The sequence below is a fragment of the Neofelis nebulosa genome, chromosome 6, assembly GCF_028018385.1.
Source record: "Neofelis nebulosa isolate mNeoNeb1 chromosome 6, mNeoNeb1.pri, whole genome shotgun sequence".
Taxonomy (NCBI): Eukaryota; Metazoa; Chordata; class Mammalia; order Carnivora; family Felidae; genus Neofelis; species Neofelis nebulosa.
Window position 1 is genome coordinate 36050010 of NC_080787.1, and position 11619 is coordinate 36061628.

Below are 11619 nucleotides of genomic sequence, written 5' to 3' on the forward strand. Positions count from 1 at the left end.
GAGTACAGAAGTCTTACGGCTCTCCAGCCCATTAGACCTTGAGTTTGCCAATAAACAGAAAGTGGAGACCTGAATTCCTCGCTCTGCCACCGACTGGTGTGTGGGCCGAAAATGCCATCTCTCTGGACCTCAGTTTCCTCACCGGCACAAATGTTGCAATTCCGTGGGTCTCACGTGATATTTGAACGGAGAATTTAGCCAAGGCACACGTTTTGCTACTGTATATGTGCCATTTACGGCTAACTCCCTCTGAGCTTCATTTTTTTCCCCCCTTTATGCAATAACCCGGGGTTTGGCTTTTAAAAATTAAAATATTAAATAAAAGAGTCGTTTCTGTTTATTTGCCACTTTATTTGCCGGAGGGGGCTTGCTTGGGAGAGAGTATTTTCCTTTGGAGCCCGGCTGTGGGGCATGCAGATTCCGGGGTCTCCCTCGGGTGGGAGGGCGCTCCCAGTTTCATCCACCTTCCCCTGGAGCGGGCTGTCATTTGTCTGTTGGGGAAAAACACAGGAGGTCTGCAGCTTGGTAGATTCAGCGGGTCCACTTCTAAGCCTGGCCGCCAACCCAGGGCCAACCCAGGGAGGAGGGGGCGCCCCCAGGGGAGGCTGGGCCAGGCTTCTGGAAGCTCTGCCTCTAGCTTTCTCTGTAGCCTGGGGCAAGTCATTTAACCTCCCGGTTCTTCCATTTCAAACACCAACTCCCCACCTCTCTCCTCTCCTCCTGGGGACCCTGAGAAGTAATTAGTGGCTGTTTGTCAGACAAGTCCTGGCTTTGCGCAAGTGGCTCTGACAGACCTTGAAGGGCAGACCTTGAACCGGGCAAGGCCACGTGGAGCTCAGGACTTCGATTTGTAGAACAGATAAAGAAAATGCAGGCTTCTGCGGCCAGACTGCCGCAGGGTTTCCTTCAGAGGAACTGCCCGGCCTGGGTGGTGTTTTGGGAGGGAACACGCGATCTGGAGCAGGGGGAGGGTTGGGTGGGTTGTCGTGGTCAGCTCTGCCAGGAGGGTGTTTGGGAAAGGGGCCTGAACCATCAGGGCAGGGCCTCTAGATGCCCCTGGCTGGGGAACTGGGCCTCCCTGGTCCCCAGGAGCCATCTGAGCCCCTGCTCTGTGATCAGGCTTCCATCCGAGATGGGGGCACCCTTTCCCGGAGAAGACCACTTCATGTTCTCAAGCACAAGGCAGAAAAACAAATCGCCATCCCCAAACCCTGCTCAGATGCACTCTGGGAATATTAACGTGGGTGGACAAGGCTGAGCCCCAGAGGCAGAGGCGCCCTGCCTCCCGTACCGTTCCGGGCAGGCAGAAGCACCTCACTCAGCAGCCCTTCCAGGGCGGCCCGGTACTTTTCCAGCTGCCTGGAGTTCATCCTCGTTCCAATTGCCACAGGAGCAGTCAGCTGTGAAATAAGGCAGAGTTAACAAGAAGGAAGAGACACGGAGAGCGCCATTAACCCCTGGGCGCCTCACGGGCGGCAGGAGGCACTGCCAGGAGCCACACCACCCTGCGGCCCCATTCTGCCCCATCCTCTGGGAGCCTCGGCCTCCCAGGACCCGGCAGGGAATTCTGGCACCTCCCCCCAACTCGATCCAGGGGCCCGGATCCTGGGAGTCCCCCGGACTTGCTGCCCAGGGACGATCAACAAACCTCCCCTGGTGGGGAAGCTGGGACAGGAGAGGAGGGTCTGCAGGAACCCACTGCCCCCACCCTGCCCCTGTCTTTTCATGTGGGAGGAAACTCTCCCTCCCCCTTCTCCTGAGTAATGATAACCAGCACTGTGAAGCCTTAGGGCACAGGCACCATTCTAAACGCTTCGTGTATATTAAGCCTCTCAATAACCCTGTGATGTAGGGATCATTAGTGTCCCCATTCTGCAGAGGAGGAAAGGGAGGACAAAGGGGTAGGATAACTCGCTCAAAGCCACACAGGTACTCAGTAGCAGAGGGAGAAGGTGCTATACCCAGGAGAGCTGACTCCAGGGTCTGTGCCCATGACCACCAGGTCTTCTCTAGCACCGTGGGGACACAGGCGAGACCCCAGAGTTGCTGTTTGGAGGCTCATCACCAAGAAAGGTGGTTGTGGCAGAGCCGGGGATGCTGAGCTTGCTGTCACCCCCAGAGCTTCCTGGTTCAGTGGTCTTGGTTTGCAAACCAGCTGGCAGACTGGGAGATTGCCTGCCTGTCTGGAAAGCCGCGATGGAGGAGTCCCAGGCCCCCCACCCCCACCCCTCACTGGTGGTGGGAAATGGGCTTGGGATGCCTGAAGGCAAGCAAAGGGTCCCCGTGGGCTCTGGCCTCTAGCCCTGCCGTGTCCTCACCTTACAATGAGGAGGCTGGACGGAATGATCTGGAAAGGACCTCCTGGCCTGTATATCATGTTCTAGGGGGATGGAAAGGGGACGACGGGTACCTCACCCTCAGCCTCTGAGAGGCATTCCACAGGATGTAACATGTGCTTTAAACTGCCTTGGGTGCAGAGGGCAGTCCTGAGGGAGCTCCCCTTTGCCAGCTGAACCAGTCACCCCCAGTTCCTCCTGGGGAGCCCAAGGAGCATGTGGGAAGGAAAGGCACACTCCCCTAACCCCCTAACCACCACCCAGGGTGGTGACAGCACCGAGGAGGCCATGACCGACCTCCCTGTTTATGGACAGCTGATGGGGTCTAAAGACCCCTGGCTGGTGTCCAGCTCAGTTTTGCCCTGACTGTGACCTTGGCAAGGCCCTCGTTCTCTCTGCATATCAGTCTTTTCCTCTCCCAGGCCTCTTTACAGGGAAGTGTCCTCCCCTCAGTCCTGGAGCCCTTCCTTCTCCATCCATACCCACTCCCTTAAGAATCCCACTGTCCTGGCTTGAAACTCCAGCTAATTGCCGATGCCTCCCACATTGATGTCTGCAGCCCTGAGCGCTCCTGAAGTCCAGACGGCTATATACACCTGCCTTGTGCGACGCCTCCACCTGGATGCCCACCAGGCATCTTATAGTTCACAGGTCCTGTCTGACCTCCTGACCTTCCTCCTGCCATCCTGCAGCCAACCATAGGCTTCACCGTCTCCTGAGTGGCAAATCTATCCTTCCAGGTATTCTGGCCCCAAACCTCAAAGTTCGTTTTTACGTTTCCCTTTCTTTATACCCTGCATTCGTTCTTTCAGCAAATCCTCAGAGCTTCTAACTCGAAATTATTTCCAGAACCTGACCACTGTGCTCTGCCTCTACCTTGACCGCCCTGGGCTCTTGGATGTGCTAGCAGCTCCTCGGTGGTCTCCCGAATCTTGCCCTTGCCCCTTCGGGCTGCTCTCAACACGGAAGCTGGGGAGACTCTTCTAAAATGTGAATCTGATCATGTCCCTCCTCCGCTCCAAAGCCCCCAGCAACTCCCACCTCAGCAGAGGGAAGGCAAAGTCCAAACAATAGCCTACAAAGTCCACGATCTGGTCCCACCTCCCTCTTCCTCCCTGACTCCCTCTGCTCCAGCCACTCCAGCCTCTTCACTGTTCTTCCACACTCTTCCACCAGGCTTCCTCCTGCCTCAGGGCCTTTGCATTGACTATTCCTGCCACATGGAATGCTCTTCCCCCAGATATCTTTGTGGTTCCCTGCCTCACTGTCTCCAGGTCTCAGCGCTAATACCGTCTCCTTGTGAAGCCTGCTCTGACCACCCTGTTGAGGTTGCAACCCATCTGCCTCCAGTCCCTGCCTTATTTTCCTCCACGGCACCTATTAGGACCGGCCACATTATGATGCTTGTTTCTGTATCCTGTCTGTAGTCTGCTGCCCGTCCTTCTGGCATCTCATTTTCAGTCCCCCACTGCAGTGTGAGCTTCACAAGCTCGGAGGATGTATCTGTTTTGTTCACCGCCCTATCGCCAGGGCCCAGAACCGAGCCATGCTTCACACTTAGGGCTCAGTGTCTTCTCATCTGGATAAATGAGGCTGAGAACTTAAGAGCCGCACTGGACAAACTCAAGGCTCGCTCAGGCCGCCACGATCTGTGCATCCTAACGCAGCACTGCAGGCCCCAGGCCCTGGGTCTTGACACTGTAGTCGTCTCCCAGGGCACCCTTGTCCTCTGTCTCCTGGTGACCGCAGTTGCCCCCTGACTCGTCTCCTGCCTCCACTTGTGCGGTCCCAGGTCTTTCTAAGTCAGATGAGATGACTTCCCTGCTGTGAACTCCCCAGTGACCTTCCAGACATGGTGCCTGGACCACTAGGCCCTGCCACTCTCTTGTCCTCTCCCAAGTGTGCCCTGGCCTTGGGGGCCTCACACCTACCGCGTGCTTCCTGAGCAGGGCCTTTGCCGGCCCTTTTCCTTCTGGGACGTTCTTGCTCTAGCTGTTTGCATGACAGGCTCCTTCTCATCATTCTGGTTCCAAATCAAATAAATGTCACCTCCTCTGAGAGGCCTCCTAGCCAAAGCAGTGCCCCCAGCCCCCACCCCCTCACCCTCTATCATGCCTCCTTATCCGGTGCCTTATTTGAGACAGCTGTGTCATTGTTGGTGTCTGTATCTCTCCTAGGATGGAACTTGTTGCCTGAATGTCTAGTTTGCTGCTGTGTTCCAGAACAATCTGTGGCTGGCAGGGGGAACACTTCCCCACACTAGGTTTCTCTGCATTGTCCCCCTGTCTGCTCACCTTGATAACTTCGTTTTCTTCTTCCTCTGTGGGCTCCACAGGGTCCAGAGGGCCCATTTCCTCAGACCTCTGCTGTACAATCAGGGATTTCTTTTGCCCTTTGTTCCGCTCCTTTTCCTAAGGGCAGAGCACAAATTTGCACAAAACCTGCCATCTCTCCACCGCCCAGATGGCCCTCGCCTGTCTCTGCCCAGGGTGCTAAGTGGTCTGAGCTTCCCACAGGCCAAAAGAGTTCTCCCAGGTGCCTCTACACGAGGAGTTCCAGAAACCCAACGGCTTACAAATGGCCCTCAGAGTCGTTCGCCAATAGGTCAACTTGAAGAAGAATCCATTCCTTTGTAGTTCAAGCATTGCACCCAGATTGTTACTGTTAATTAAGTTAAAATGCTGAAAATAAGGGCTGCCCTTCATGCATATTAAGTGTGAAAATGTGTTTTTCTTCACAGAGAGCCCATAAAAAAGGTGGCAAGACAGCCTCGCCTGGGAGGGCGCCATGGGGTGGCCCAGAAACTGGAGTCCCTGGGAGGTGATTTATAAGAGGCGAGACAGGGAGATGAATTATGGAGGAAGGAGTTTGCAGCTTCTTCATAGAAATCCCGGTGCCTGGCAATTCTGAGGAGCAAAACCACAGAGCAGATCAACGCAAAGCGTTCTTTGGTTGCCATTTTGCTAGTTTATGTTCTACCGACGTTGATTGTTTCTGCCCAGACCTAAACCTTACGTGGCATCCTGCTTGCCAGGTCCCGGGCCACCGAGATCAGACACACCTCAATCCTTTGGCTTCTCTAATGACCCCCTTGGGATTCAGCTCTGGGCCTTGCCTGCGACACGGTGATTCTAGAACAATTGGTTGTCCCTTCTGGAGAGGAAGCCGGTGGTAGAGAAACTATGTTTAGAGAGCCTGCTGCCTCTCTTCCATATTTCTATGTCTACCCCTGAAGAAGGGGAGCTGGGGGCGGCCTTGCCTCTGCAAAGGACATAGGCCACTGGGTATGTGGAAGCTTGCCTCGGACAGAGTATGGAGGTGCAGAGGCCATGCGACCTCCCAGAGAACGGATTCGTATGTTTGTCCCTACTGGAGCCGAGTCTCAGACAGGTGGGACATGACAGTCCCATCCAGCTCCTCAGGTCAAAGAGAAACAAATATCTGCACAAGATACTCAGAACCGCTTGACATCTAAAGTAGAAGGCACGGGGAGCCAGGTCTGGCAATCCAGTTTTCCAGAGGTCCTGCTGCCTGAGTTCCATTAAGCCTGCCTTGTTTTCTTCCGGGGTTTTTTTTTTTTTAATATTTTTTAAAATGTTTATTTATTTTTGAGAGAGAGAGAGAGAGAGAGAGAGAGAGAGAGAGAGAGACTGCATGTGAGCAGGGAAGGAGCAGAGAGAGAGGGAGACACAGAATCCGAAGCAGGCTCCAGGCTCTGAGCTGTCAGCACAGAGTCCGATGTGGCGTGCGAACTTGTGAGATCATGACCTGAGCCAAAGTCGGACGCCCAACCGACTGAGCCACCCAGGCCCCTTTTCTGGCTTCTAAAGAAGAGGCTCTGACCAGCACTCCGTGGGGGACCAACTCCTCGCCCCCTCTTTCTCTCTGAAGACCCCTGCTCAGTTCTCACCTTTTCCCTTCCGACACCCCAGGGAGCTTCTCCCGCCTCTGAACTTAGCACTTAACCATCAGCATCACTTACTGGGCAATTAATCCCGTCCTGCCTTGTGCCGTGTCCCTTTGTTTTCTATTGTTAGCGAATTTTTCATAGGATTGTATATTGGCTCCTGAGCCTGCTCCTTGAAGACGGAGGTTCCTCGATTTCCTCGCATGCCTGGCCTCTCACCCAGGGTGGCCCTTTGTACTACGGAGATGCTCAGCAAATATTTATCGGCTTGTTAATTGAAAATTTCCTCTGAAGGATGGGCAGGGGTGGGAAAAGATGTCACTTGTGGGAGCCGCTGTCACCTTTGATTGGTGCTAGTGGGGAATGAAGGCGGCAGGGAGGCAGCTGGAGTTTGGGGTCAGCTTGGGTCTGGGTCCTTCATGCTCCCCTCAATGTCACTGATGCCAGCTATGCAGCTGATTAAACGTGGGTTTCCCCCAAGGACACTTGTGCCTTAGAGAGACTAACACCACTTCAGCGCTGAGCAGCTGTGAGTCACTTGGACCACGCTGGGGAGGCAGGCAGCCTGGGGGATTTCCTACCCGAATCCTCTGGAGCTCGCTGTGGGTGAAGATGGGAACGAAGGCTTCCGTCTGGGAGGCCAGCATGACGGCCACGTGCACCATCAGCAGGACAGCCACCGCCTTGCGGGACACCATCCTGGGGCTGAACAACGACAAGAAGCTCTTGTCAGGTTCACGGCGCACACCCTGCCGATAGCTGTGATGTTGAGCAAGCCGCTCGGCCCTTCTCTGCCCCAGAGAGGTGAACAAGTGCCTGGGAGAGGCCGTCCGGCCCCCGTCACACAACTGGGGGAGAAGCATCCCACACGCCAGCCACCCTTGTTACCGGTGAGGTCTTCTAAAGCTTCCAAAGCTCGTGAAGGGGGAAGGACTCCATGTCTCAGAAGAAAAACTCTAGATTAGCAACAGAATGGTGCCCCAAGACTCAGGGAGCCCTCACTGCTCCCTGGGATGGACCCAGGCCCTGATGACTCTGGGTGTCCCCAGAAGCACCAGGCGAAGACCTTGGGTCTGAAGAGAAAGAGGCTGGGACCCTTTGCCCCAGGGGAAGGCAGAGCCAGATGGAAATTTTCAGCAGGGAGCAGCATCCCGGAGCTGGGAGTGGGGTCTCCACCCTTCTGGGGCCAGCGCTGGCTCGGAAACAGGACTCTTTTGAGCCCCAGCTAGCTGCCTGTTGGTTACCATTTAGAAACGACAAGAGTTCACCTCTGCCCCGCACCTCCCTCCACCCCACCTCAGAATGCCACGAGTGCTGGGGGTGCCTGCGTGCCTGTGTGGGGCCTCCTGTGTCCCAGGATGGGAGTAGGTCTGGAATGGTGGGCCGGAAGGTGGGCCGCCGACAGTTGCCAGGGACCAGGTGGGTGTGGTGACCTCAAGAGTGCAACGGCTTAAGAAATGGGGTCAGAGAGTACCTGGGTGGCTCAGTCTGTTGAGCATCCAACTCTTGATTTCAGCTCAAGTCATGATCTCAGGGTCATGGGCTCAAGCCCTGCCTTGGGCTCTGTGCTGAGCATGGAGCTTGCTTGGGATTCTCTCTCTGCCCCTACCCTGCTTATGCTCTCTCTCTCCCTCAAAATAAATAAATATTTAAAAAAGAAAGAAAAGAAAGAAAGAAAGAAAGAAAGAAAGAAAGAAAGAAAGAAAGAAAGAAAGAAAGAAAGAAAGAAATGCGGTCAGTTGGGCAGACTTCAGGCCCTGTCGGGATGGTCCAGTGGCAGGGGTTGGCAAAGGGCGCTTCCTGCTGGGTGCCAGCCTTAGTTGATTCTGTAAGTAATTACCCCGGTGCTCAGTGTCCCCTTCTAAGCCCTCTCTCACATGATCCTCCCACTCATCTGGGAGCAGATGAAATCTGGGGAGGGGAGGAGGCCTAGAGAGGTGAAGACCTAGGGAGGGGCCAGGCCTCAGAGCGAGGAAACGAGACCAGGGGCGGCCCCTGCTGCAGCCGGCGTGGGGGTGATCACAGGGTTGCAGATAAAGAGCTTTGGGGGAGTCGGCCCGGGGCTGCTGGTGGGAGAGGGTCGTGCCCTGGACTGGCCTCTAAGTTTCTCTGCGGGTCCAACCCCAAATCCCCCTCTGGAGAGGATCTTCGAAGGCTGTGGTCTTGCATCCTGCCTCTTCCCTGGGACCTGTCTCCTCCGTCATCTGAAGCCACTGCTATGAAGCAGGATGCTCCCTCTGCCTTCTTGCGATCCTTCCTTCTGCCCCGTCCTACTTTCTCTCTCCATCTGGCGAACACTCCATGAGAAAGGATGAGAGAGCTCAGGCAGCCAAAGCCTCCCATGCCAGCTACATACAAATTTCCTAGTGGGGTCCGAAGACCACTCACCCACTGAAGGCGGACCCTCGGGAAGCCGAGACCCAGCCCCGGGAGGATCTGGAGGGGAACAGAGGATGGGTGGGGGGTGGAGAGCTCCCAGGCACTCTCCCCCTCCCGGTTCCTACGCTTCCCCGATGGCGCGTCTGTGGAGACCTGTTTCCCTCCCAGTGGGGACGGATATGTCACATTTATGGCGTCCCATTTCCTTCACAGAGATGCTATAGAGCCCTTTTCATTCCGGTGTTCGCATTTCATTCACTCCATAAGAATCAATAAAAACTTTAAATAAAAAAAGGCAAAATCCAATTGCTGCTCATTTTCTTGATCCAACTGGCAGTTGGCATGTCACCTACATTCATTTGTGTTTCTGGGAGCTCGGAGTGGGAGAGCTTTTCACTGTGTGATGAGCCAGTGATGTCCCTTTTCCATCTCCAGCGATGGGGCTCCAGCCTTCAAGTGATCAGCTCTGGATAAGCGGGCACCTGTCTCCTTCCCCCCCACCCATGGTACCACCCGACCTGGTAAGAGATGCCCCGTCCTGTAATCTCTCTAGGGACCAGCTTTCTCCTGAACTTTCCAGAGCAAAGCCTTCGTGCCAAGTGGGGTCCGGTGTCCATGCTGAGCTCTGGCTTGGGTACCTGGCCTGCAGTCAATGGCACCACGCATCCCAGACAGCTTCCTTTTTATCAGGACTTGCACCCACTCCTCCTCCCTCCAGCTTCCGTGCCTCCGGGGCTGTCCTGCCTGTGCTCCCACTATGTATGGCTTCAACCTGCTTCTCTGGAAATCAGCTCGGGGCTTTCAGCCGGAAGCCTAGTTAAGTATTTGAAGGTGGCAGAGGGACATAGGAGAGATCTCTGGACTGGGCTGGTTTCTGCTTTGGGGCTCAGGCCGAACTCCCCCTCCCCCCACCCCTCTCCTCTGTCGCTACTCACAGCAGCACGGTCTGCGTGGCACTGACCTTGTCTGTCTCTGCTCTTCCTTTGGTATCTGGCTCATCTGACCCGCCCTTATATCTGCTATCTGGTTGGTCTGATGGGCCCTCTAGCCCTCCCTTGGGAGCCCGTTAACCTTTGGCCACACCTTGGGGGCTTTGGGTGGGGAGCCTGGATTCTCAAAGCTCACGGAAACAACAGGCAGGGCCTGGCACGTCATTGGACTTCTGGGGCTTTCCCAGAAGGCGACAGTCAGGATTTGGTGGAGGCCAGCTTCCACCCAGATGGCACTTTCCCGTCCACTTAGAACTTAGCTGCCGCTCAGAGGGTCGTTTTAACAAAAGCCCTTTCTTTTTTGTTACTTAAATATATGATGTTGTTGAGTGTCTTCAGGCCAGCTCTTTAGTGATCGGATTCTCTGTTGGGCTGTCAGAGAGAGTGCTGTATTAGAAAGATAACTTGCCTTCAGCCTCCCCCCCCTCCCCCCCCCCCAAGCCCCTCACAAAAGAAAGAAAAGGCTCAGGAGTGTGTGGCAGTTTAAAGCGACTAATGAAAAGACAATGACAGTCTAGACCCAGGGCTGTGGAGCAACAGAGACTCTGTGGGAGTCAAGAAAGCATGTAAGGTGTGTGATACAGAAGGTTTGTGGGTTTGTAGCTTAAATGGGGGAGATGAGACACCTATCCAGGCACGTTTCATGGTAATTGTATAACTCAAATGGTGAAGTGAAAGATTTAAACAGGGCAGAGATGACTGTAATCGGGAGTCAGGGCTTACTGCTGCTGCTGGCCAGTGCCGTTTCTGGAACACGGTCCGGGAATGCTTGACACGCATGTTCTAATGAAGCCTCAGCGATGCCATGACGTTGGTGCTCTTAATTGTCCCATTTTGCAGATAAGGAAACCGAGGCACAATGAAAGAGCTCCTCGGTGACCCCACTGTAAGGTCTCTCTCTCTCTTTTTAAGTCAGCTCTACTCTCTATGTGGGGCTCAAACTCACAACCCTGCCCTGAGATTGAGAGTTGCATGCTCTACTGACTGAGTCGGCCAGGGACCCCCAAGGTCTCTCTATACAAGGGTCAAGGCTGGTCGTGGCCAGACATGGCAGAGGATGGGAGTGGGGGCTTCTGGGACACAGGGCATACGCAGGAATAAAGGATGGCATAGGATGGCAGGTCTCCCTGTGGGTGGGGAGAGGGTCATTCTTGGGTCTGAGTGTGGGTGTTCTTAGAAACCAGGCAGAAGGATTTGGATTTGATGGGGGGAGAAACGGGGGCCCTCATAGTGTCTTGAAGGGGCTTAGTGGTTGGGTCTGGTCATCAGGGCAGGGCGAGGAGAATCTGGGAGGTGGCTGGGGCAGACTGAGGGTGAAGTCCAGAGGGTCTGGGCTAGCAGAGGCCATTTCTCCAGGAGAACCTCACTGGCCATTAGCACCTTCCAGAGACACTGCCCCAAACATTCAGATGGGGATTGCTTCTTGTCCAGGAACCCCACCCCCCTCAGTCCTCCAGTCTGCTGTGGCTTTTCCTCTCAGAAAGAAACAAGTGCAGGTGCTTCAAACCCAGCCCACATAACCTCTAAACCCCTGGCTCAGCAAGGCTTCCGGCCAGCAGGGTCTCTGCATTCTACTCTGACGCCAGGTTAGACCTCCTCCAGCTCGCTGGATGGCTGCCTGTTGTCAGACGGGTGCACTGGGTCTCTGCAGTCTTCGAGATTTATCGCAGAGAAATTAGAGCTTAAAACGCCAGGGCTTGGAACTGAGATGCCACTCCCCTCTGCCCCAGGTTGCAAGAGTGGCTTTTAAGACCAGGTCACAGACCTTGGTAGGGACAAGGTTAGCACGAGGGTAATGAAGGAGCCCATCACCTACCCAGGCTCTGGGAGGCTCGTCTGCACAATGGACTCCTGTGGGGCGGGGAGGGGGGCCGGGGAACACGTCAGTTTCTGTGTCTCTCATGCATAGACCAGGGGCAGGCCAACTATGGCCCACGGGACAAATCCAACCTGCCACTTATTTTTACATAGCTTACGAGCTACAAGTAGTTTTTACATTTTTAATAAT

The 11619-nt window shown here is 54.9% G+C and overlaps 1 protein-coding gene across 3 annotated transcripts; it reads right to left on the reverse strand.

The window, feature by feature from the left end:
- Positions 1-305: 305 nt before the first annotated feature.
- MLN (motilin) lies at positions 306-10039 on the reverse strand. Of its 3 annotated transcripts, XM_058733608.1 has the most exons (5): positions 9584-10026; positions 6825-6948; positions 4631-4747; positions 1292-1400; positions 313-491 (listed from the first exon to the last, which is right to left on the reverse strand). In XM_058733608.1, the coding sequence occupies exons 1-5, from the start codon at positions 9619-9621 to the stop codon at positions 484-486; spliced, it is 396 nt and encodes a 131-aa protein (XP_058589591.1). In that variant the 5' UTR covers positions 9622-10026; the 3' UTR covers positions 313-483. The 3 variants fall into 3 exon arrangements, with proteins under 3 accessions (XP_058589590.1, XP_058589591.1, XP_058589589.1); XM_058733607.1 differs by having other exon boundaries at positions 306-1400; positions 9584-10031; XM_058733606.1 differs by lacking the exons at positions 313-491; positions 1292-1400 and having other exon boundaries at positions 3426-4747; positions 9584-10039.
- Between the last annotated feature and the right edge of the window lie 1580 nt (positions 10040-11619).

Bases quoted from the DNA above. Each gene is read 5' to 3' on its own strand.
- MLN (XM_058733606.1), bottom strand. From the start codon at position 9,621: ATGAGCCAGATACCAAAGGAAGAGCAGAGACAGACAAG. The intron at 6,949-9,583 runs GTCAGTGCCACG...GTCGTTGTTCAG, and splicing joins GAAGAGCAGAGACAGACAAG to CCCCAGGATGGTGTCCCGCA. The intron at 4,748-6,824 runs GTAGGAAATCCC...CTCTGCCCTTAG, and splicing joins GCGAGCTCCAGAGGATTCGG to GAAAAGGAGCGGAACAAAGG.